This window comes from Hippocampus guttulatus, chromosome 9, assembly GCF_054856545.1.
Source record: "Hippocampus guttulatus isolate MCC_2025c chromosome 9, RoL_Hgut_1.0, whole genome shotgun sequence".
In the NCBI taxonomy this organism is placed as follows: domain Eukaryota; kingdom Metazoa; phylum Chordata; class Actinopteri; order Syngnathiformes; family Syngnathidae; genus Hippocampus; species Hippocampus guttulatus.
Genome location: NC_141269.1, coordinates 2,893,067 through 2,917,455, shown reverse-complemented (window position 1 = coordinate 2,917,455; position 24,389 = coordinate 2,893,067). Strand labels below are relative to the sequence as shown.

At 42.7% G+C, this 24,389-nt stretch overlaps 4 protein-coding genes across 10 annotated transcripts in view; 1 reads left to right on the top strand and 3 right to left on the bottom strand.

Moving 5' to 3' along the window:
- Positions 1 to 2,800, bottom strand: part of fbxw7 (F-box and WD repeat domain containing 7) — a 72,050-nt gene extending 69,250 nt beyond the window's left edge. The window contains exon 1 of the mRNA XM_086119587.1: positions 2,363 to 2,800. The gene's annotated coding sequence lies outside the window, so the exon portion shown is untranslated. The remainder of the gene's footprint in view (positions 1 to 2,362) is intronic.
- An 896-nt stretch (positions 2,801 to 3,696) lies between these two features.
- tmem154 (transmembrane protein 154) lies at positions 3,697 to 9,335 on the bottom strand. 3 transcript variants are annotated; one of them, XM_086120933.1, is made up of 8 exons: positions 9,156 to 9,332; positions 7,748 to 7,810; positions 7,315 to 7,389; positions 7,177 to 7,230; positions 6,895 to 7,065; positions 6,751 to 6,805; positions 6,073 to 6,149; positions 3,697 to 4,809 (listed from the first exon to the last, which is right to left on the bottom strand). In XM_086120933.1, exons 1-8 carry the CDS (start codon positions 9,259 to 9,261, stop codon positions 4,805 to 4,807), a joined length of 606 nt encoding a protein of 201 aa, XP_085977059.1. In that variant the 5' UTR covers positions 9,262 to 9,332; the 3' UTR covers positions 3,697 to 4,804. The 3 variants fall into 3 exon arrangements, with proteins under 3 accessions (XP_085977059.1, XP_085977058.1, XP_085977060.1); XM_086120932.1 differs by having other exon boundaries at positions 6,895 to 7,068; positions 9,156 to 9,329; XM_086120934.1 differs by lacking the exon at positions 7,748 to 7,810 and having other exon boundaries at positions 6,895 to 7,068; positions 9,156 to 9,335.
- Positions 9,336 to 10,637: 1,302 nt separating this feature from the next.
- tma16 (translation machinery associated 16 homolog) lies at positions 10,638 to 13,232 on the top strand. The gene is made up of 7 exons (XM_086119345.1): positions 10,638 to 10,725; positions 10,841 to 10,947; positions 11,105 to 11,142; positions 11,215 to 11,299; positions 11,873 to 12,021; positions 12,107 to 12,149; positions 12,678 to 13,232. Exons 1-7 carry the CDS (start codon positions 10,723 to 10,725, stop codon positions 12,880 to 12,882), a joined length of 630 nt encoding a protein of 209 aa, XP_085975471.1. The 5' UTR covers positions 10,638 to 10,722; the 3' UTR covers positions 12,883 to 13,232.
- Positions 12,094 to 24,177, bottom strand: marchf1 (membrane-associated ring finger (C3HC4) 1). Of its 5 annotated transcripts, none has more exons than XR_015101767.1 (10): positions 24,029 to 24,177; positions 22,145 to 22,545; positions 19,731 to 19,787; positions 19,528 to 19,601; positions 17,896 to 18,600; positions 16,660 to 16,840; positions 16,327 to 16,471; positions 15,015 to 15,059; positions 14,605 to 14,918; positions 12,094 to 13,861 (listed from the first exon to the last, which is right to left on the bottom strand). XR_015101767.1 is itself a non-coding variant. In XM_086119337.1 (10 exons), exons 2-9 carry the CDS (start codon positions 22,220 to 22,222, stop codon positions 14,656 to 14,658), a joined length of 1,548 nt encoding a protein of 515 aa, XP_085975463.1. In that variant the 5' UTR covers positions 22,223 to 22,545; positions 24,029 to 24,177; the 3' UTR covers positions 12,094 to 13,861; positions 14,613 to 14,655. The 5 variants fall into 5 exon arrangements, 4 of the variants coding, with proteins under 4 accessions (XP_085975463.1, XP_085975464.1, XP_085975466.1 ...); XM_086119337.1 differs by having other exon boundaries at positions 14,613 to 14,918; XM_086119338.1 differs by having other exon boundaries at positions 14,613 to 14,918; positions 22,145 to 22,542.
- Positions 24,178 to 24,389: the final 212 nt, after the last annotated feature.

Genomic DNA, 24,389 nt, shown 5'->3' with positions numbered 1-24,389 from the left:
TTACCATAATAACCATACACAAGGCGCATCGGCTTTTAAGGCGCGCTGTGAGCTTTTAAGAAAATGGAAGGCTTTTAGGTGTGCCTTTTATTGCGGAAAATACGGTAGCAAATGAATCCATTTTCAAATCTTGTAAGGCTTGAAATAACTTTTGTCTTTGAGTAATACTTTTGCTCATTGTTTGACCTCATTTAAGGAGAAACGTTGTCACACTTTTGCTCTCTATCTGCAATCTTTCGGGGAGTTGAGTTATTGATCCTGACAGGCAGACGATTGGGGAAACAAAACCATTTTTCTCTCTTGGCTTGAAATGAAATAAATACATTATGTCCTGAGGACTGTGTGAGCTTTAGTTAAAAGGACCAAAGATGCGTACGTCTTCTGACCGACCCATGACAGCAATTCAATCAACTTCATAATTGTTCAAGGAAGAAGAGGCCTGGAGGTTGTTCAATTGGGAATTTGAGTGACATTTTCAAGACCCAGAAGCTGTCCGACAAAGAGCCAGCAGGCCCGCGGAGCGAAAAAAAAATAAAAATAAAAATATTTAAAGAAGCAAAACCTGACCAGGCGCTTCCCTTGAAGCGGCGCAGCCATTGTCGGCTTTCCAGTCGTGGTTTAGTGGAAACGACATGCGAGTTACGCCATCCCACATGACCTTATTGGGTCCATCAAATCAAATCTTCATTTCAATAAGAAACAAACTTCAAAACATGTGGAATGCAACATTCAATTGCCTTCATCTTAGTACAAGCTTTACCTGTATGACCAAAACATTTATGTGGAATAAATCTGATTATATTTATGATACTATGGGTGATTTTTTTTTGTTTGTTTTTTTTGTTTGTGAAAAACCACCGGAAGAGGACCCTTATGCAACATAAAATATTGCATCCCTACTTTTAATAACCAGACGAGAGAAAAAGAGAATTTGTGAGTTGAGAAAACGTGAGAGATCACTCAAAACATTTATCTTCGTGTTAATCAGATTCAAATTAAACGTCTGGACTTTTCAGAGACAAAAGAAAATGAATTGGTCGCTAGTCAGGTAACACTCATATTCACCGTGAAAAAAATATTTCACAAATTACACTATGTGAACTTCTGGGCATGACCATACATGTCATATATTCAGTTATGTGTTACTTCAAAATATACAGTATATACTGTATATATATATACATATATATATATATATATATATATATATCCATCCATCCATTTTCCGAACCGCTTGATCCTCACTAGGGTCGCGGGGGATGCTGGAGCCTATCCCAGCTGTCTTCGGGCAGTAGGCGGGGGACACCCTGAATCGGTTGCCAGCCAATCGCAGGGCACACAGAGACGAACAACCATCCACGCTCACATTCACACCTAGGGACAATTTAGAGCGTTCAATCAGCCTGCCATGCATGTATTTGAAATGTGGGAGGAAACCGGAGTACCCGGAGAAAACCCACGCAGGCCCGGGGAGAACATGCAAACTCCACACAGGGAGGCCGGAGCTGGAATCGAACCCGGTACCTCTGCACTGTGAAGTCGACGTGCTAACCACTGGACTACCGGGCCGCCTATATATATATTAAGAATAGCCAAGTTTTAGAATTGCACTGCGTTCATTTGATCTGACTGAGCTCTTGATGACATGCAGTTGTAGAGACAACTATTAGTCTGCAATGAATACTATAATGTACTCCCAGTCCTTCGTTTCAAGATTTTTTTTCCTCAACCGAAATGCTTTGCATTTTAGTTTAACACCCCTGATTGTCCAAGGAGCCTCCGCTTCTTGTTGCACCTCTACAGGAACTTTGCATTAGGCTGCTCACACTCAAGGCAGCCTCCTATCAGGTGCTGGTGGCCGTGGGTATACTTTACAGCATTTGGAATGTAGTCCATTGCTCAAATGAGACCTCTAATCTCTCGAGTTACTGCTGTCGTAATTATTCAGCAAGCTTGTTGACTGTCCAGACATCATCCAGTGACAAATATTGAAGCTCAGGAGGATCGTGGTGCAAAATGTTACGTGAGGCGCAACAGCGGGAGCCAAGTTAAGCTTCTTCAATGGAAGTCTGGGCAAAGTTAGTTAGCGAGTTGGAGAAGTAATGTGCGAACTCGGCTTCTTTTATTTTGGCCTTGGCAGCATCTTTTTAAAAGATGCATCGACCGCGTAAACACACAGGACGCCATCCGGGTAGTTGAACTTTGGGGAGAGAAATGCAAATTGAATGTTTTTAAGGGAACAAGCATGATAGCAGCGCTATAGTTAGCACGTCGCAAGAAAGCTAATGCTAAGATGCTAGGCCCGCGATGTGGTGCCTGGCTCGCCGGTTTGTGTGTGCGGAAAATGCCCAGATCTGTTTACCTCACAAGCGCGAGGACGGCCAGTGACGACGGGCCTCTCCGGTAGCTCCTTGCGGCGGTGAATCCGGAGCGAAATATCCTCATGGGCCACAGGGAGCAAATGCCGGGAGGAGCCTACGGTGGGATGATGCCCTCCCTTTCGTGTCTTCTCTTCTCAGTGTGAAGCGCTCTGGTCCCGCTGGTGACCACGTTAGCGGCACCGGCTAAAACTTAGCATCCGTCCGCGCGAGGGTGCTCGTGAAAAAAAAAAACACCGCTAGCAATTAGTCGCTTGCCTCAAAGCAGTCCGGGGAGTATATGCCGTTCGCACGGCTGCTTCTGAGTCCGTCACGGCCTGTGTTTGTGACGCGTTTTAGCGGGAGCAGACGGCTTGTCAGAAGGGAGCAATTTGCCTTTGAGTGCCGCTAAGTGTTACCGCTAGCTTTCGGATCCTCTCGCTTGACAAATGGCCGTCGCGCGAATGTGACGCTAGCATCTGCTTTCAAGCAGGCGCTCGCAAATGACGTATGTTTTCTGGCTCAGTGGCGCAAAAAACACAAGTTTTTGTCGGTTTTTGGATTTCTTATAAATTGTGTGTGTGTGTGTGTGTGTGTGTGTATTCTCTCTCTCTTTTAACTGTCACACTGACATTTTTGTTCTCTTTTTCTCCCTTTTGTTTTCCTTTTGGCCGCGAGGACTAATTCAATTCTTTCCAGCATATTGAGCATCTGCATTCATGTCATACATACAGTGCATGCTGCCGCCGCTGCTCGTCATTTCCATGCCTGGTGTGGGAATCCTCCAGGGAACATCTGAAAGTGGGAGATATCACCGAGGGCCAAGCATGTGATCCTGAGCTGTGTGCACTCCACACTGGCTTATGGTCAAAAGGATGCTGAAAAGCACACCCATGCCAAAAAAAGTGGAGCTGCACAAATCCACACTTTTCTGAGTAAATACTGTATTACCAGGAACATCAAATAATTGTCAATAACATTAAAATCTGATCCATCGTCCACAGATACATCATGTAGTTTGTTATACTGAGGGAAAAAAAAGTGGTGCAGTTCCGACTCCACTTATTGATGGCAGGCCAAAGAACCATTCCACATGACTCATTTGCTCACAGTCTAATGGTCTGTGCGACATCCTGTCAAATAATTCGCCATCAGATCATGTAGAATCAATTAATGAGAGCGAGTTCCATCTCTAAATGTTTCACATGGAGAATCGCGAGTTCTGTCGAAGACGTTGTCACGGAAACCTTTCGACAAAATTCAAAAGGATTCACACATTGCTAATTATGGAAACGGAAATCCAAGGGCTAGCTCATGACCATCAAAAACTTCAATACAGTTCATTTTTAATAAATTTTATTTCGTTGAACATTTCATGCCTAGCATATTTACAAAAAAAAAAAGACTCACAGAAAGTAGCAACTTTGGCTGTGAGCATTTGTGTATTTACAACAACAGAATACCAAATCCCAATTGCATTCACGTTGAGATCGGTGCCACAAACACAAACTGCAACAAGGGATCCGAAATGTCTTTATACGGTCGATATCAACACCTCTGTTCACATGTCGCATTGAAAAAAAAAATCTGAGCTGTTCTGGTTGGCGTTTCCTGACATTTGAGTTGCTTTCCAGCAGACACCTAAAGGTCTGATGCTGCGAAAGGTCTCCGCTTGTAAGCCGAAACTCCAAAACTTTCAGGAAAAGCTTGCTGGAACATCTGAACTTTGTTTAGGGTTACTTGAAATGGCGGCCGTTGCGCGATGCACGCGTTTGAAAGTGAGTGGTTCATTCCGAACACGAGCACATCCCCAGATATAAAAGGGTGTGCACACTTGTGAAACCGCGTTCTCTCACTTGTTTATTTTTACTTCCCCTTTTAAAACCTTTTTTTTTTCAACTACCGGTAAGTTGTACAGGTTAACTCTCACATTAATAGTGGGAATAGCTTTGTAAATGACTTATCTTGGTCTCATTCTTTTAATACCGCATAACCTGACCATTTGAACAGGGGTGTGCAGACTTCTTATATTCACAGTTTAACTAATTGAGTAAAATTCTGGAGAACCCCAGCCAAGACTTTTAACATGAGTTTATGACTCATTGTTTTGTTGTGTGAGTTTAATATGGGGTGACTTTTTTCCATAATAAAGGGGAAAAAAAGCTTTTGTAAAATTTGTTTGTTTGATTTTTTTTGGGGGGCGGGGGTCATCATATGAGGGCATACTGAGAAAATAAATACAAATTTGTGCATGAGCATGCATGTGTTTTGATTGATTTTTGACCTTCTCGCCAGCTCTGTCGCAGGGTTGCTCTCTGTTGAAAATTCTCAGGATGAAATTTGACGTTGACTGCATTTCCCCCAGATGAGCAGACCCCATAGCAAAAAAAAAAAAACAACAACAAAAAAACTTCAGGGTGTGCTGTGGTTTGCTTTTTTCCACGCCATTAACCTGCAGACAAAGAAAACAATCAAAGGGAGAGGCAATTCGTGATGACCACAATGGAACAGGAAATGGAACTTATCAACAGAGTGGGAAGTCTCACTTCCCAGTATGTATCTACATTATTCTCATTTGACATAAAAATGATTTTTCAGGGGGCGGCCCGGTAGTCCAGTGGTTAGCACGTCGGCTTCACAGTGCAGAGGTACCGGGTTCGATTCCAGCTCCGGCCTCCCTGTGTGGAGTTTGCATGTTCTCCCCGGGCCTGCGTGGGTTTTCTCCGGGTGCTCCGGTTTCCTCCCACATTCCAAAAACATGCATGTCAGGCTGATTGGACGCTCTAAATTGTCCCTAGGTGTGAGTGTGGGCGTGGATGGTTGTTCGTCTCTGTGTGCCCTGCGATTGGCTGGCAACTGATTCAGGGTGTCCCCCGCCTACTGCCCGAAGACGGCTGGGATAGGCTCCAGCACCCCCCGCGACCCTAGTGAGGATCAAGCGGTTCGGAAAATGGATGGATGGATGGATGATTTTTCAGTATTTTCACCACGGCAAATAAATTTCTCCCTGGATTTTGTATATTGGCTGCCATCTGCTGCCTCGTTTTTGTCATCGCTACAACCCGATCGCAGGACCTGACTGCGTGTCTGAACCACATGAGTGACATTGCGGTTGTGCTTTCGTCATCCCGGCAATTGACCTTTGACCTTTACAGAGTCCGCAACAGTGTTTTTTTTTTTTTCTCTCCCCAAATGATGTGCGTGGCGCAGGTATCTTGGGGCGCCGTTGAACGTCTCCTTGCATGATGTGGAAATAAATACAGAAAAAGGCCATGCAGAGCCTCATTGAGGTTGAGTAAGTGGACTTTGGCCTTCCCCGTTTAGGAGGAAGGAGGTCGTCCATGTTACACCATAGGGGCCCTTAGTGTCGTAAGTGCTGACACGTGTGTGTCATCATCCGTCAGTCACACGCATGGAAACACCGGGAACATAAGTAAGACTACTTGCGTCCACAGCGGGAGCTGTTTGCAATATTTTTACCCTCTTGCAGGTACAACCGAAATATTCGGAACAGCGCCTGCGCTGTGACATAATTTAGTCAAAATACACTGAATAATTTATTTATGTAATTTTTTTGTAGATATTTCATATACATATTTAATTGTTTACATATATGTGGATATACTGTACAACAAACATTATCATTATTTTTATTTTATTTTTTTAACATCCCCTGTCAAGTGATATTAAGTGGCTAAAAACTGTATCAAAGTACCGTCTTTGATCATCCATTGGTCCAGTTCTTCCATCTCCAGCTCCAAAACTGAAGGGACGTCTTCTTCAAACATGGGCCTGGACGCACAAAACGGCATTTTGACCACCTTGCTACAAATGTTTCGTTACGGTCACTTCATTCAAAATGCGTACAAAAGACTTGCTATCGGTCACACGAGGAAACAAAGGTTGTCGAATAACGAGCCCGCTTGGAGTGAGCTACTTTATTGTATCAGATTATTTTCCGAATAAATTCTGATCAAACTTGAGCTTTTTGACGAATAAAGTCCAAAATTAAATGGAACGTCATGAAAAAGTGTGCATTATCGTCAATTAATGCTATGCTACAATCCAACTGATTTTTGCTCCTTCTGGTTTGCCGGCCTTGGTAGTGAATAATTCAGTTATGCAGATACTGCAGAAAATGACTTGTACTGTAACTGTAAGAGACTCAGCAAAATGCTGCAATGTTTGTCATTTTCTTTGTGGAGGATAAACAATATATGCCTGTGAATATTGTTATGTTATCCTTTTCCCTGTGTTTCTCCACAGTTTGCATTCAAATACCAGTTGCTTGAAAGGTTCTTTCAAGTGAACCAAATTTTTATAGGGGTTTTTTTTCCTTCTCACCACCATAGATTGATTCTGTAATTGTATAAAAATAAGTATATCCACGTACATCGGCACTTTCTCTGTGCTGGAGCCATCCAGATATGGATCCTCCTTTCTGGACTCTAAAACGAACAAAACAAAACAAACCAAAACAGAATTTGGCGTGTCGCTGAACTTACGGGGTACATCTTGTGGCACTGTAACAACGTACCTCGAACGGCAGCCTCCATTTTGAACCTGCGCTTGAGGAAGAGGGCGAACATGATGATGGCGATGATGAAGACCACCAGGGCCACCGGGATGAGGATGAGGGTGATGCTGAGACCCTCGTCACTCTGGGGGCTCAAGGTCGAGTCCAGCGAGTGTGGGTCATCTGTGCTCCCTTCTGACAAAATAATAATCAGAATGATAATAATAATTATAATTATAATAATGATAATAATAATAATAATTAGCACGGGCATATACATATATATGCATCAAAAATATTGACCTGCAGTGTCCACTCCTGAGCCGAGATCTTCTATTTTATCTTCTGGTGCCAATGCTGAAAAATAATGTGAAACTTTCCTCAAAAATGTCATTTGGCTCTTTTCAGCTGAACAGAAACGAAAGGGATCTCTGATCGGACCTGGGTCCATGTTGCTCTCCTGGCTGGGCGAGGGCTCCAACGTTGGGGGGGTGTCCGAGGTGGATGATGCGGGCTCTACAAAAAAAAACGGTTGTTGTGCCGCCACCATTCTCTTCTTAGCAAAGTTAACATGGATGCTATGATATTTCTACATTGGTTAAATTCTTTTTACACTTGAACGGTATGAATGTTTGAAAATGAGACCAACAATATGATTGATCAAAGATTTTTTTTCTGATGACGGTATTTATCACGATTATATATTTTTTTATTTTTGTTGTTGAAATAAATGTCAACAGCTATCCATTGCCCATATTCTTTTTTGGGGGACTATTTTGCACTTATGTACTGCATAAGTCTTCTAAAACTTGTCAATTTAGTCTGATGAGAAAGATGGCAGACGGCTTAAATGTATTGCGACGTCAAGTCCAACCTGAGGTTTTCGTGTCCTCCACAACGTGTTCTTTTTCTTCTGTCCCCTCATTTTGGCTTGACACTACCACAACAACAACAAAACACTCTTATGAATCGTGCAACGGGCCTATATCATGTAGGAAGAATTCATCGGCCGAAATAAATAAATAAATAAATAAATAAAAACCAAACAATTTCTGTCCCAGGTCTCAAGTCATTCGTAAGCCTCCCTTTCATGCATTTTCACTGGATGACTTTTTGGGTCAAATGAATACAGTAACTCAAAAAGTTGGGTCGGTCCCTTTGGGACCTTTTTTTTTTTTTTTTTTTTTTTAAATCAACCCAACGCTCACATTCACACCGATGGACCATTGTTTAAGTCTTCAATGAAGCTCACGTGCATGTTTTGAGAATGCGGGAGGAAGCCAGACAATTTAGAGTTCATACGGCCGGGATTCTAACCCAGAAACTCCCAACTGCGAGGCAAAAGTGGTAACCACTCTCCATTAATACGGCAAATTTTGGTGACAGATCCAACTCACTATAAAAAAGTCGATTCATTATTCCGATTCGGTTGTTAGTTTAAAATTGGAAAAATTCACAACCTTAAATATTCTCTGTTTTCTGACTGATTATCTTTGAACTGAATAAAAATAAAACCAAACCAACTCAGAAAACCAAAATGAACATTTTTGCCGATTTCATGACATTATGGACCAAACAAGTAACAATTGTACTTTACTCATATATGTATTTTATGACAACTTTTTACTTTTACGCTCTACATTTGAAACGTGTAAAAATTACTCGTGGTAGTAGACAGTGCACGTCAGACTCGTTATTTTACTTGTATTTCTATTGTATTTGTATTGTATTGTATAACAGCAATGGCTGTTTAAAGTGCGCTGCAAATACAGCTGAGTTGAGTTGAGTATTTAAAAGCAAGAGTTCAATTTTACTTGAACAAGACTTTTGTTGACGCAAGCACTTCTACTCAAGTACATAGTGTGAGTACTTTTGTCACCTCTGGTATTGGCGATACTTATCGCCCCTCCATTGACATGATGTGGAATACCTTGCAGTATCGCAGTACTTTTGAGTCACAGCATACAGGAACTTACCACATCCTGTTGAGCACTTGCCACAAAAAAAAATCACAAAGGTTGCAAAAGCACAAGCGGAGGTTTTGTGACCACGATGAACACTTGCCGGGGCTTTCGCGCTTATCGTAAAAATGTTACAACGCCGGGGGGATGATTCCAGGGTGATCCCGTTCTGACTGGGTAACAGAATTACAGTCAACAGGTTGAGTCACAAATCAACACAAAGAGTCTTCAGGGAGTCTGTATTAGACTGGAATTGTGTCAATTTGTTGACACGGTGAGGAAAAAAAGGGGAAAAAAAATAAAAAGGCCCAGCGTCCTTACCTGTTCCGGTCCAGGTGCCCATGAGGAGCCACAGCAGGAGCAGGAACAGTGGGGTATTCCGGCAATGGCCTCTCATGCTGGTAGAAGAAGGCCTAGGGGGGGACATGTTGCCATCGTGCTGTGTGTGTCAAAGCATCGCAACTTCCTGGCAAGTCTGAGTTACGTGGATGGGAGAGGAAGAGGAAGAAGAAGAAAGAAGAAAGGAGGACACTCCCACCACGACCAGTCACTCAGGTGTGACGCAAACTTTTTCTTTGACTTGTCGGCGCAAGTCTTTCGCCGCATGATCACATTCCTGCTGCAGGCTGTCAGGTATGCAGGAGGGGGAACCTGCACTGTCAACGCTTTCTACGAACTCACTGGTCGCCACAGGGAGCCTCGGTACACTCTGGCTGTCCTGTAGATGCATGTTGAATGTTTAGCGTGAGAAACAGAATATTCCAGGCCCTGATTCCGAGGGGGAAATCACAGGGCGCGATAAAATGTGCCCCATAAGCCAATGAAAAGAGTCTGCATGCTTGTTGCTAGGCTTGATTCACATGGCTAAAATCATTTGCGCCCCATAATCCAATGAAAATATTCTGGGAAGTATATTTCCAAAAATATACTTACACGTTGGGTAAGCTAACATAGGCTACATATGAGAAAGACGATTTTATCTTTCTTTTTTTTTAAGAGCAGTTGATATTCAAGGTCATAAAATACTGCATTATTTAACGTCGATGGATTAAATTGGCCCACTACTAGGGTTGTCATAGAAGATTAGCCTTTTTCCTATTTGGAGTTTAAAACAAGTAAACTTGAATAAAATCTGTTTTAATGTCACATCTGTTTCAACTGGCTGTGTGACAATTGTGACTGGGTCAAGCATTTCGTGTAAAATGATTAATAATTCTCAGAAAGCGTATGACTACCAATAGAATTTAGCAATATGGACGCAATTTCCTTATGAAAAAAAAAAGATGAAGAAGCAATAAAGAATGTAGTCCGAATCAATTGTTTAAAAAACTGTAGCTATAAAAATACATTATGAAGCTACAGTATTTACATTTAAATAAATTAAAATTGGTGAAATTAAGTAGTCTGATATTTGGCAGACATTTTGTGTCACCAATAACTATACCCTGCGTTCAGCTGTGTATATATAATTATTTTGGCCATTATTTTACATATAAAATTTAAAATAACCTCCAGACATTATTTGTTACTAATTCTTTAACAATGACATTATTAAATGTTGCTTGTAATAATTTGATAAAAATTTGGAAATGTATGTATGTATGTAAATGTTTTTCTTGTCCCGTTATGTATCATCTTTTCCCTTAAAATTACATTTACAATTCACTACATTTCACATTTAATCAATGAATTTTGCTGTTGTTTATTTTACTTTTATTTCTTGACGTGCAAGACGAAACTCGCATTCAAGCACAGGAACCAATGACTCCCACTTTTCTTTCACCCGAACTTTTTCTGGAGTGAAATTGACTGTTTCCGCTTCCGGCTCAGCTGTCAACAAACCAACCACGAGTTTTCACGGCAGAGCTAATACATCTCTGTTTCTATAATGGTGAGACCGAGCGTCTATTTCTTTTAACAGCGAAACAAATCGATCACAATTTCGATGACAGAATACATATTTCACAGGTGACTGTCTTTCATATGATTGTATTTTTTTTCTTCAGCCGAAGACACAGAAAAAAGGGAAAGCCCCGGAGAAGGTCGTGCATCCGTACAGTCGGAAAGCAGCCTACATGGCCCGCGAGGAAATACGACTCAAAAAGAAAGAACGGTCAGTTTCCGAATTTGCATTGGAATGTTTTCCATTGATTTCTGATACAAATATTTCCTGCATTACTGTTGCAATAGCGAAGGTATAAATAAAACTCCATCGGGTTCCTTCTTCCGTATTGGTACGTCGCCATATTGTAACCGTTTTGTTTCCGCAGACAAAAAGTTGAAAAAGCTGCACGTCTGAACAACATTGGTAAGTTAATTAGGATTTATTTTAATCGGTGTTTTTGATTTTTTTAATATGGGATACATTTCCCATTCACAGGTGAGAAGCTGTTATGGTTTCAGGGCCAGTTGGACCCAGAAAAGACTACGTTTACAACGAAGGACGCTTGTGACATCATCGAAAGGTGGGGCAGCATCTTAAAATGATCTGATATGTGTTATACAATACAAGAGTTTAATAGTTTGTGCGTCATGGGATTTGAGGATTGTACTGCTCCTTAAGGGGCATTCGTCTTGTCCACCAGGGGGCAGTATAATACAAGGGACCTTTTATTGTTTACTTTGATGAGAATAATTTCTCTTCCTTACATTATTCTCATGTTTGATGTATGAACCACACTTTGTTAGAGCGTCGGTCTTAATGTGCGTTGTAAATGAACTCTGGTTGAATTTCGCATTGTGTGTGAACATTAAGATAGCGGACTTTTTAAAGGGTTATTTTAGTTTGTTTAAATACACAACACGTATGTTTATTTGATATCTTTGATTTGGGTTTGACATTTAACTGGAACTGGCAATAAACAGCGTGAAGCCTCTTTTTTTCAAAGAATCGTTTACTATCTACTAGCTGCTTGTCCAAATGTATTATGAATAAATAATAAATAAATGTATTATTACTATATATTTTTTTAATCGATCAAGTGAAAGCCGACATCCCGAAAATGTTGTGAGTTACGGTGCGCGCGTGTATGTTGTAGGTACCTGCAGCGGTTCGACGGCGAGCTGGAGCAGATCGAGCTGGTGAAAGGCATCAAGGGGCGTCAGGGGCGCGTTCACGGCGCCAGGGAGGACTTCATCAAGCAGACCGTTGAGCGCGAGCGGGCGCTGTACCACGGCGCCGGCTTCGGTCCGTGCTTGTAAATGTCCATTTTATCCAGACTGGTACATGTTCGTAATAATCAATATTGATTCAATGTGCTTTCTTTCCACAGAGATCCCAGACTTTATCAACACCAAAAATCTGAAAACATTCAGGTGAGCGGAGCATAAAATAGTTGTTTAGAAAGCACTGAAACATTAAACCGCTGAACATCTGCATTCCAAGGTGTAGAGAAAGTCAAATTTGATTCACTTGAAAGCGTCAATTTTTTTTCTCTCGCTCTACATTTAGCAAAGCATCAGTAACGGGTGCCATAAATTGATGCTAATACATTTTTTTATTCAATTAATTCAACAAGTATACTCCTTTAGTAACTTTAGAAAGCTCCTTTTTAAATTCTTCTGTCAATATGAGTCGATAAAATCTTATACGGTCCTCTCAGACGATAAAACGAGCACAAGCAGTGGTCGATCAATAACCTTGCGCATCCAAAGACATTCAGACATACTTCACGGCCTCGCAGACAGTGGGAACTTCTCGGATTAGGGCCGTGGCCCAGTGGTTTGGGAACCCCTGCTCTCATGACCACCAATATGTGAAAGACCCTTCGCTCTCTCATAAATGCATTCAAATTGGCTTGTGTCAAGACGCGGACTAAGTAAAGTGATGTTTTGCTCCTGCAGGGAATGGACGGGAGATCTGAAGAAACTTCCGAACATTCAACTCAGGAAGGTTTCCCACACGGCCTTGGAAGTCAAGGACAAAAAAGAGCAGACGCACAACCAAGAAGAAAAAGACGACGACGAAGAAGAAGAATTGGATGATAATGAAAGTGATGACAACGATGACGAGTTGGACAAAAGCGCTCTGATGTCCGACTCCAGCTAAGACATTTCGGTTTCCTTTCATGAGCCTTTTTAACCACAAACAACTTTCTACAGTTTGTTTATTGCACAGGCTAAGAGTCAGAATGTGTTTTTATCCAATCAAAAAGAGAGGGGGGAAAAAATGGCATCGTTCTGGTTTTGCTAACTTTTTGTGGCGACTCTGGTAGAAAAATGAACCAAGTCACTACGACATTGTTTCTAGACGTAGCGCCAAGGTGAAAGACTGCATTCTGACCTTTGAACCCCCCCAAATGATGTCTTGAAGCTACAAATGATCATGCTTACTGGGGGGGAGCTGACTGTCCATGTGGGAAAAGCTGTCCGGAAATAAACTCACCAAACCAAACGAAATACTGTATGTTGTTGAAATACATGAATTACAGGACGATGTCGATAAATTTGAATATTGGAGAAAATGTCATTTTATTTTTCTCGGTTCAATTCCAAAAGGGAAACTCATACGGAAGGAATTATGATACGCAGGACAACGTGAGGCCAATTCCATTTTCTGTTCGAGATAAAATAGTTTCTCTTTTAATTTTTCGAGATAGTGGAGTTTGGATTATTGTTACCTGGAATAAAATCAGCAAAATGACCAAATATGGTCATTTAGAGGTGCAACGGTTAATCACCGATTCTGAAAACGATCATTCGTTGCCGCCATGGTGTATTTCACGATGGACATTTTCCCGATATTCTCATTTATTGACATGCACCTGTATTTCGTCATAGTAATTCACTTTTTTTAAAATTTCTGGGCTTCAGCTGTACTTTGCCTACCCAGGGCTCAACGGTACGTATCGAGGGGATTTTCGTGCGGTTTGACAAAGTGCATGAAGGGAATGGAGGTGTCCCAAAAGTATGGCATGATGGAATCATTACTCAGCATGAACAAATCTTTCCGGGGCCGAGACCTCTTCCTCGCTCTTGGTGGTCATCAGGGTGAATCGCCACTTGCCTGCCGGCCTGCTCATGTTCACCTTGAGAGACAAAAACACCCGTGAAGTGAATTATTCAAGGTTGACAGCAACAACAAAAAAAAGTCATCATGAAGGCAGCAGTCATTTGCTGAAACGTGTCAGGAAAATGAAAACCATTTTATCGTATCTCACCAAAGTGAATACCAGGGTTATTATCCTGTAGTTTTGGATTTCTAAAAAAAAAATGTAGTTCGTTTTAAAATGTTAGTTTTGACTCATGATTTTCAAATTCAGTAGGTTTTCATTAGGTTTGTATAATTTTTTAAAAAACGTTTTATTTTTTTTTATTTTAAATTTAGGTTAGTTTTAGTTTTTCAAACTCACTAACTTTTATCCATCCATTTTGTAATCCACTTATCCTCACAAAGGTCGCAACTTGCCATCACTAATATCATGCTAAAAAAAGAAAAACAGACATCGCTTTCTGTAGGCGTAAAACGCAGGACTACAGTGGATGGCCAATTTTCAAAAAGAACTAGGCCGTGCTGAAAAACTTCCTATTTCATTCTTTCAAATTTAACGTGTCACGTTGGTGTGTCACCATCTAGTGGTCAACAGTGTAATTACACCCAAATAGATTCACATGAGCCCAAAATTAACTGTACAAAACAACAACAACAAATAAAAATTGTGACAGCGGGATCACAAACCCAGAACCCACAATGGAGGGCATTTTACTCACTTTAGCGAGGTACTCTTACATATACAAAGAAATACTGCTACAAAGCAAAGCCAATATGAACCTTCTTACACGCTTGAAGTCCAATGCATCTCGATGCAAAATGTTGCCGCCTTCAAACCGGATTGTGCCTGGCCGCCACCGCCGCCTCCGAGCACGCGTCCGAGGGTGCGGGCCCCTCCGCGGGCGCCTGGCGCTTGCCGTTGGCGAGCCGGCTCTTGTCGGGGCAGTTCTGCACGGTGATGATGCGGTTGAAGGCCTTGAGGCGGCGCCACAGCTGCAGGTACACCTTGCACTGGATATACATGAAGATGAGGCCCCCCGTGAAGCCGATGGCCACCACGATCAATTTGGTCCAGAAGGGCCACTCCAAGACGCCTGGAGGGGAGGGACACGGCGTAGCAGAGTTATTCCCCCTGCGGGGGGCGCCACCATCACTCACAGGAGTAAGTCGTGAAGGGGTGCCGTGCTTACCCTGAGGGGTATAGTACTTCAGGAGCGAAAGCCGCCATAATTCCTCTGCAATCGAACAGTGTTAATTTTTCTCTGGGTTTTTTTCGTTTTGCACCAATAACTTCTACTGAGTGACGGCTACTTTCATGAGCATGTATCATGGCCACGCCTCCTAGAAATCCGCTGTCACATGATGCCGTTGAACATGAACACTGCGCTTAATTCAAGGACGAAATAGCAGTGCCTCAAGAAATGTTTCAAATCAAACACTTCTTAAAGATGAAATGTAAAAATATTAGAAGTTAAATACAACAGAACTGGATTTGGGCAGATTATTTCATGTACTGTACAGAGTTATTAGAATTTTCAATTTTTCATTAGTTTTTTTTTTTTTTTAATAAATTCAGTTAGTTTTAGTTTTTCGAGAAGTATTTTTTGTGTGTTTATTTATTTTTTTATTCTTTCAAAAATGCTATGTTTTAGTTTATGGTAGCTTTTCTTAGTTTTAATATTAGTTTGAGTTTTTTATTTTTTTATGAAGTATTTGTCAGGTGCAAGATGCGGGGGCAAAAGGTCACCACGTAGTGTGTAATTACGTAAAGTATAATTCTCAAGTGTTTGACCATCCTCTTCTGTACAGACGTTCAGGAATAATACATTTACCATGAAATCCAAACTCTCATGTGCTATCATAAAGTTGCAATAAATAGCATCATAAAGACACAAAAATAAAGCTGGAAGAGTGAAAAGAAAGAGTTCTAATTATAATAGTAACTCGGTGTTTCCCCTGCATATATATGACATCCTTTTTTATTTTCTTCGAAGCTAGGCTCTGTTATTTGCAGAAAAAATTACTGTTGTTGTGCTCGGGCCATAATATAAAAAGTTGCGCTTTGGTTCCGTCTTGGGGCACATTGGTTACAAGGTACTATGTTGAAGTGAGTGGAGGAACTTCTTGGCCAGCCCAAAGCCGTTTAGCTTGTACCGTAACTTGACGAAGAGTTTAGCATTGAGCTGGCAAGTGGCCTTGATACATATCGTGCGGTTGAAAATGTGACAATCACACCAATGGCCAAGGACCAAAACACATCACTTGTTGCTACTTTTGCTAGAACGTTTCCATCTGAATTCATTTCTATGGGAGGACATTGACATTTGTACGACACTATGACACGTGCTGCACACCTCGACTCTGAAGCAAATACCAACATCTGTCACCCAAAACAAAACTAATTAGTCCCCCCCCCACCCCCCAACTGCATTTTCAAGGGAGTCCTTGATCAATTACGGACGTATGGATGACACAGTGAGGACACAGCACGGGTATACTGACCGTTCTTGCCCAGTTTGATCTCCTCGGTGGTTCTCTTGACCAGGATGTACACGGACCACAGCATGCACACGATGGCAATGAGGTGAAACAACACCGAGCAGTAGGTCTTCCTTCTCTCGCTTTTGGACATGTGCAACTTCTCCCACTGGCCAGAAAGTATGACAAAACATTTCATCTCGTGATAGCGTATTCGCGCCGGTGACGTGTGTTTTTTTTTTTAAATAAAAAATTCAATGGTGAGTGTGTCGTGATTTAGTACTGCAATTCAATTAAAATTGTGTGTGTGATTGTGTGTGTGTGTGTGTGTGTGTGTGTGATTGTGTGTGTGTATACCTTGCGCAGAGGTTTTAGTTTGGTCTCCATGATGAAATCGAACTTGCAGAGCTCACAGCAGCGGGTGTCTGAGGACTTGATCCACTGGTAGAGACACGCTTGGTGCACGAAGCTCAGGCTACCCGTGCAGTGGCACGGCATGATGAGCGGACACTCCTCGTCGCCCTCGCAGTGGCAGATCCTGCACAGAAAAAAAATAATTTAAAAAATCGCACACACTTTGACAAAAAGCCCTGGCGTGCACGTCTTTTATTGGCACCGAGCCGGTAGCGAAGAAAAAAGTTGCAACGGTTCTTATGTTAGAGCTGGAGGAAAAAGTGGTGCCAAGGAGCGCTTCCGCGGGGATTTGTTACCTTGACAATTTTTCTCATCAACTCTTTTCTCATGAGAAACTAAATCAGACCTCCCTTGGACGCAATTCATTTTGATTTCATTTCACAAGAGCTGATCTCATTTCAAATGTCAACTCTTTTACAATGGGAAGATATTCAAAAAACGTTTTACCCCTGCACAGTGATGATATATTATTTTTTTTCTTAAAGTGACGATAATCTTGTCATTTTAAAGATTAAATGTAAATTTTTTTGTAATTAATAATTTTAAAAAATCATGTTCTTTTTCATTTTGTAATTTGGCAGTCTTAAAATCTTGTCTGTATTTTTCTTATTTATCCTGTAAGTTGACTGATTGAATGATCTTGTCATGTTGTTTTTTTTCCAAAATCAAATGAAGTCTTTTATGAGAAAAAAAACCCTCCAAAATCATATGGCTTTTTAATTTTATCCCGCCGCCTTGACTGCCGGGCCAGTGACGAGTCTGGCTTTGGTCACCACGACAACGAAGGGCGGAGCAGTGCTGCAAGCGGTTCCGAAATAAAACTGGAGCCCGGAGTGTAGTGAAGGAAAAAAACAAAAACAAAGCACCTATAAAGACATAAAAAGCATTTTAAGCCTCATTAAAACAAATTGAAATGGCATGAACGTAGTGTTGTAGGTCCGCCTATAAGGGGTGTGGCATCTGTCATTTCGTCTGCATGTGTCTGGATTTGAGTTTGAGCGTTTGTCATTTTGTTTTTGCGTCTTTGACCGTTTGTCCCGTTGAACGAACGGCTGACAGAGCGGCCGACCGTTACGGATGCGGCGATTTGCTGGTGTGAAAGGGGCTCGTGTAGATTTGGAAGCTGACCCCCTTTGACACGTCCTAGGGGCAGCGTGTCGCCGCACGGCCCCGACTGACCTGCACACCTCCAACTCGGAGTCATCGGAGCCAGCGCGAGGCGGCGCGCCGTTGGCGCCGCAGCGCTTTTGAGGCGCGGGCGCCGCCATGTCCCCGTGCCCTGCCCCCTTCTCCTGATACTTTTTCGTAATCATCTCCTCCTCGCCGTTTTCCGACGAGCTGTCAGGCGGACTGGGCTCCTTGTCCATACCGGGCAAGCTTTCCCGCAGCGAGCTGTGCCCGCTGCCACCGCTGCTACTTTTGCCGCGTCGATTTTTCACGCCGTGGTCCACCACTAGGGGGCGCTCCTCCTTGCACTCGTTGGAGCTCACCGATTGCAACTCCATCACCTCGGTCACATCCTCGCCGCTTTTGCTCCGGCTGCGGTGGCGAGCCCGCCTGGACTTCTCCTGAGCCCAACTGCGGTTCGCCGGCTTCTCGTCCTCCGAGGTGGAATCCAGGCAGCGGAAGCGCGCCGGGGGATCGCGCGAGGGGCGCTCCGACCGCGTCTCGCTGCGTTGCGGGTCTTTGGCCTCCACGCAGTCCAATGGGCCGAAGCTGTTCCTCTTGCGGCGGTGGCGGCGCTTCACCTGCTTCTTGGGGGGCGGGGCCGAGGGCCCGAGAGCGGCGCTGGGGATCGTCATGGGAGCGGGGCGCGGGATCTTGTTGTCGCTGGCGGTGGGCAATTCGGACACATCCTCCTCAACGCGGGTCAGCTGGACAACACTGAACACACGCGAGCAGACAGCCACACGCACACACACACAAACAGATGGTTGCTGAGATGAGATGACAATGTGATGAATGAGGTGACATATTTAAAATGCAAAATTTGATGTTAAAAAAAAAGGAAAAGAAAATCCACCCAACTTTTACATGATGCAGAAAACATTTTAACAATAATTCTACTCCTTTTATAGATCATATTAGATTGTGTTGAGCAATATGATTTTTCTCATTCCTCATTAAGGAAACGAATCTGATCATGTGATAAATTCTCCTTCATGGAGTTGGTAAATTCAAATATGGTTGAAGTCATGTAATTCTGCAATTTGTTTCCAAATCATTTCAAAGTTATATGATGCATTTTACAATGTGCACTTTGTATATTGAAGGAGTTTTAATCTGAATCTGATGCTGGCGGCAGTTTAAATTTAACACGACTAGCCCATATTAAACACGTTTAGACGCTGCTCTCTTGCAATTTATTGATCGGATCCAACACAATATTTGAGAAATGGGAAGAAGATGGTGATGACATGAGCACAATGGGGCAACACGTACAGTATGAGAGGCCGTCAGGGACAAAATTCAGGGTTACATCTTTGGGCCTTGTCAAACTCCATGCTAGCTGCTAGCATGTCAATGGCGCTTTGTATTGTTTGTTAGCATGAAGCTAAGCGGAGAAGAATTTCACTCGTGTTTGTGTAATAGGTAACCCTGAATGACTTTTGCGGCCCCTCATCGACACACACACACACACACACACACACACACACACACACACACACACACACACACACACAAAAACCACACTTTCACAGCCACACAGCTGAGCCCGTCTGGCGGAGTAATTCTTCAGTGCCATATATTTCCAGCAGGGGTTGGTACCATAGGTTGGGCTAATCTTAGAGACGATAAAAAATGCTCTACCTGCAAATATCCTGAGTAGATGGGGTGACGGACGTCTTGGAGACGCTGGTTTGTCCTGCTGTCGAGTTGCTTGCCTGGAAGTGATCATGTGAAACAACGCGGTCACTTTTCAAGGTACTTGATTCCCTGTGGTGCAAATGTCTCAAATGTGTGTTTGTGTGCGGTTGTTACGTCGGGATGTCAAAGCCCATGCGTGAGGTTACCTTGGAGATGTTGCTGGATCGACTCCCTGAGCGACCAGGGGTCTTGGCCTGAGGGCCCTGAAGCGTAAAGAGGAGAAGACAGGAAATCAGTATGGCGGAATGATGCTCTTTATGAAAATGTCACGTGGTCAACCCGCGCGACTTCCAACGTTCCAACCAGGACGACGCCTCAAACAGTCCCGCAAAGCAATCAGTCTGAGGAGCATCGGTGCGAAATGCAGCTCTGATATTTAAAAGCGAAGCAAACTACAGTCGTACAGAAAACTAAAAAACTAAGAACCTCATGAAATAAAAGTAGCGGTTTGCGCATCATCATTTAATGCTGCAAGCTAATTCAGTGAAACACACCCCGGCCCACACACACCCACGCAAAATTGTGAGTACAGTGGAACTGGGAGAAAAAAAAAGGACAGCCACGCGTACAGACAAGAGTGCCTCATCTAAGCTGATCAAGGGATTTGCTGCTAGCCTGATTTGCTATTAGCGGCTCTGAGCTTGAGTGTGCGCGCGCAAGTGTGATCATCATCATCATCATCACCATGAGTCTGGAAATGTTAAGAAAAGGGCACTCATTGTTGTTCAATTTATGGTTCAGTGATTTATGGTCAACTGCTGTTTTGAAATGTCAACTAAATCAACGATTGGCTCGAGGGAGGGGAAGGAAAACGTACGTCGTTTGCCTTTCACTGGCAAAATATTTTATATACTGTATGTATAAAATGTTTTTTTCTAAAGAGAGAGAGAGAGGGAGAGAGAATATTTCATTTTCAGAACACAAAAAGAAATACAGTGGCGATAGAAAGTCGACACACCCTTGATCAACGTTCCCCTTGCCCCCCCAAAAATAAAAAAATCTTTTCGAGAGGGCAGTGCCAGGGGGGGGGGGGGGATTTACTACAAACCTTGCATTTGAATGGGGTGTGTAGACTTTTTATATGAATTGGCTAATGTTTAAAAAAAAGCCGTAAAAATTAGAAATTCCTCCTCCCTCTTAAATGTCTCCACACTTGGCACTATACTCGTGATTAAAAAAAATAAATTCAAATGATACCAAAAAAAGGTCACTCTGTCACAGTAATTTCAAATACAGTGCATGTTAATCAGATTTTTAAAAAATGCATTTCATACTCCTTGAACGAGTGTTAAATACCCACAGTTCGAAGTAAGGTCGATCTAAGCTCTGTGCGCTGACTTTTAAAGCAGCTGTTCACCGAGCTTGTCCCCCCTTGCAGCGGATTCTATGCTACGATTAACCCGACGAGTTTAGTGAAGCGCTCAAGCGACATGATCCACAACAAGGTATTCCGGCTATTCCAAACGCATCGCAATGATGTTTGAGTGACGAGCGACGCGGCTCTGGCCTACCTGCCCCCGCGGCGAATCCCTCTTGGATGTGATGCAGGTTGAAGGCAGCTGATGGAACATGTGCCTGCTACTTGTGGAAGGGAGTGGTGGAGGGATTAGGTGGTGTGGTGTGAGAGCCGCACTGAATATATTTAGGTATACACCCTTAGGGATTCGCCAAGACCATTTTGTTTAAAGGCAGAGTGAGAGAAATGTGTGTTTGAGTGCTCGCCGATATTGATCGTTGTATGTCCATACAGTAGAAGGAAGGTCAAACAGTTGTTTGAGGATTGTAGTTTACTTCATTACTCTTTTTTTTTACCTAGTGCTCAACAAACAATCCATATGTTAAAAACTAACCAAAGATTTTGGCCAAATCATCCAGGCATAATTTACAAAATATCATTGTCTGTTATACTGCCCCCATGTGGCCACGGTGAGTAGCACTATAATGTAATATGCAATATAGTCATATTTATTGTGATGTTCATTGATTGTGAGTTAGGTCCAGCAAGAGGTGGAATTTATTCTGAAGCGTCGTAGCTCTCTATTATAATGCATGGTAACATCCGCACTGTGCAAGGTTTTATTGGTCAAAACAAAAAATGAAAATGTTTCAAAAACCGAATGTGCTCGAAAAAAGTGAAGTCTGTCTTTTTTTCCAAATCAGCATCAAAAACACATTTAGGGATTCAAAATGCGACCTCTGATTAAAATTTTCTGCTTACCTGGGTGATTTAATAGAAATAAGAAGAAAAAAAAAAGAAAAAGAATCAATGAAAATGTTTTCATGAACTGGATTTATGAGGTAAAAAGTTATTCAATGCATCAGACGAATATTAGAGGGGAGTCAAGAATATAATATAAATGCTTGATGGCTCACTGAGCTGAATTCTCACCAGATTTGCTAACATGATGCTTAAGATTGAACTCCAAGTAATTTCCCTCAGAGCATTTTAGTTGAAGTCCAAATTGCTTGACTTGGGATAGACGTCTGCATTAAATTTGGCATGACTTGTTCATATGGATGACGCTGATCCATATTCCGAAGAAGTGGCTCAGGAACTTACCTCGTTCCTGTCTTTGGGCCGAGGGCCGCTTTTGCCGTTCTCCTTGGCTGGGACCACCGTGATCTGGTGTACGGGCATGCTGGTGGTTTCCGGGCAACACACACACACTCAAGCACACACGCACACACTCAAGCACACACAGACGTTGGCGTTAGTCCCATGGCATCCCCGCGCCTTGCCGTCCTTCGATGGGCGGCCATCCCGTCGAAGGACACAAGGCAAGTCCCGCGACACCTTGCGCTTCCCGATCCGGATGGTGGGATTAGATCAAGAAGACGGCGGTGGAGATGGCTGGGGGTGAGGTTGTCATGGCGACTGGGAAACTACTCCGCTCCCTCCCTCCCGCCTTGCTTCCCTCCGTTCGTCCAGCCGGCCTTCCTTCCTTCTCGTGGTCGGGCCTGCTGACAGAGCGAGAGAGCGAGAGAGAGGCAGTAAACAAACGGGAGGTGTGTGTTGGCGTGCTGGATTTTGTTGTGCATGCCCGGTAATAATAAGCATACGCTCCGCGAGGGGATTAAGGCTAAAACTAACCTCAATCCAACCCCCCACCCTCTTCTCCGAACTAATGGGATTACACGACATGTGTGCGTGGATGCTACAAACACACATACAACAAATGAAACGGACATGTTATTTCCTCAAGATAGATACTTACCTGCCTTAAAAATACTTCAAGACTAAACTGCGCGCGCGTGTGTGTGTGTGTGTGCGTGGGAAAGAAAGAGAGAGACCTCAATTGAACCAATACCAGTGGTTCTCCAACTTCTTAACCCCAGTCCAGTGGTGCTTTAAAAAGAATCTGTTCCAGCCCCCCACCCCCAAAATGTTTTTTTTTAATTCAAGAAAATAGAACTCTAATATTTTATTTGAAATGGGATGTGAAGAATTAAATTTGTGTATCATGATTTAATGCAATTTATTTCATTGTGCTGCTCCTTCTGGTGTGCCTGCATTAGCCATCGGGGGGCAGTGGAATACAGACAAATGAAACTCTCAGCAAGTTGTGAGCTTCTTGATATAAAAAAAAAAAAAAAAAAAAAAAAACACGTCTCAACTTTTCTGAAATTTCAAAAGCTATCGTAAAAGAGATGATGAATGCTCCGGATCTAAGCGCCATCATTATTCTCAGCATTTATTTTATTTTTTTGCAGAGGATAAACAAGGTATCGCTGACATCGAACCAAAACTTCCTATGTCGCAATTTGATCAATTTCACTTTTCCCCCCCCACAAATCCATTGGTCAGTCCACATTTTCGACCAATCAAAAGTGTTGAAAACCTTTGAGAATCTGATGTTAATGGTTGAAGAAAGATGGCGTTTTTGGGGGGTCTCCTGAAAAGTGACTATTTTGGGGGTAAAAGGTTTCGACCCAACTCCTACTCGGAGTATTGTGATATTGACTAGACGGGATGCTCACCCTCGTTTGTTTGCTTCTAACACCGTGACTAATCATGTTCAGTGTTAGCCTGCCAATGGTGTTCTCCATGTTATGTTAGCATTAAGCTAGCCAGGTGCATTCTTCAGTTCCATTACTTTTCCCCACTGTTGGGATGAAGTTTCAGATGTCGTAATTTGGTTTAAAAAATAAAAATAAATAAAAACCCCCACACACACACACGTTTATATTCTTGGTCAGTCTTTTGGGCATGTGGTTATAGGGGTCCACTGAAAAGTGAGACCATTACGCCACCTGACGCCAGCGATTTGCAAACAGCGCAGCCCAACGGGTAGACACGCTTCAAGTGTTAAAACACGCACACACAGAGTCACAAAGGCCATTCATAAATAATTCGCGTTAACTTGATCTGTCTTGAATTTGAAAGGCGTAAGCGTGCACTTCACTGCTCTATAAGCGTGTGAGTGTGTTTGTAAGAGCAAGTTACCAGTGTTGGACGACGATGGCGTTCTTATTGGGTGCGCTTGAGGAGCTGACCGTCGTCTTCTCCCTCTTGGTTTTCGGCCTCTTCACCCTGGCTGGAATAATCCATGAGGAACGTCCTACAGGTACGATTTAGGCTGTGAATCCTGAGGCAGATGTGATTTTTAAACATAAATGTGTCACCATCTAGTGGCCGAGAGTGCAATTACACCCAAAATAAAATGTGTAATTCATTACAGGGGTTTACCTTTTGGGGGGAATAAGGCTGTAACAATGTGTCAAAAGTGAAGCAGTGAATATATTTGGTTATTTTAATGAAGGGAGGCGCATTTCCCTGTGCAACGAAGAGTCGATTGTCTGAAGAC

Excerpts from the sequence above, each read along its gene's own strand:
- tmem154 (XM_086120932.1), bottom strand. The coding sequence starts at position 9,261 with ATGTCCCCCCCTAGGCCTTCTTCTACCAGCATGAGAGGCCATTGCCGG. Across the intron at positions 7,390-7,747 it reads GGAGGACACGAAAACCTCAG|AGCCCGCATCATCCACCTCG; the intron begins GTTGGACTTGAC and ends TTTTTTTTGTAG. Across the intron at positions 7,231-7,314 it reads GGAGAGCAACATGGACCCAG|CATTGGCACCAGAAGATAAA; the intron begins GTCCGATCAGAG and ends ATTATTTTTCAG.
- tma16 (XM_086119345.1), top strand. Across the intron at positions 10,948-11,104 it reads CGACTCAAAAAGAAAGAACG|ACAAAAAGTTGAAAAAGCTG; the intron begins GTCAGTTTCCGA and ends TTGTTTCCGCAG. Across the intron at positions 11,143-11,214 it reads TGCACGTCTGAACAACATTG|GTGAGAAGCTGTTATGGTTT; the intron begins GTAAGTTAATTA and ends TCCCATTCACAG.
- marchf1 (XM_086119337.1), bottom strand. The coding sequence starts at position 22,222 with ATGCCCGTACACCAGATCACGGTGGTCCCAGCCAAGGAGAACGGCAAA. Across the intron at positions 19,788-22,144 it reads GGCCCAAAGACAGGAACGAG|GGCCCTCAGGCCAAGACCCC; the intron begins GTAAGTTCCTGA and ends TTTACGCTTCAG. Across the intron at positions 18,601-19,527 it reads TCTACTCAGGATATTTGCAG|TGTTGTCCAGCTGACCCGCG; the intron begins GTAGAGCATTTT and ends GCGTGTGTTCAG.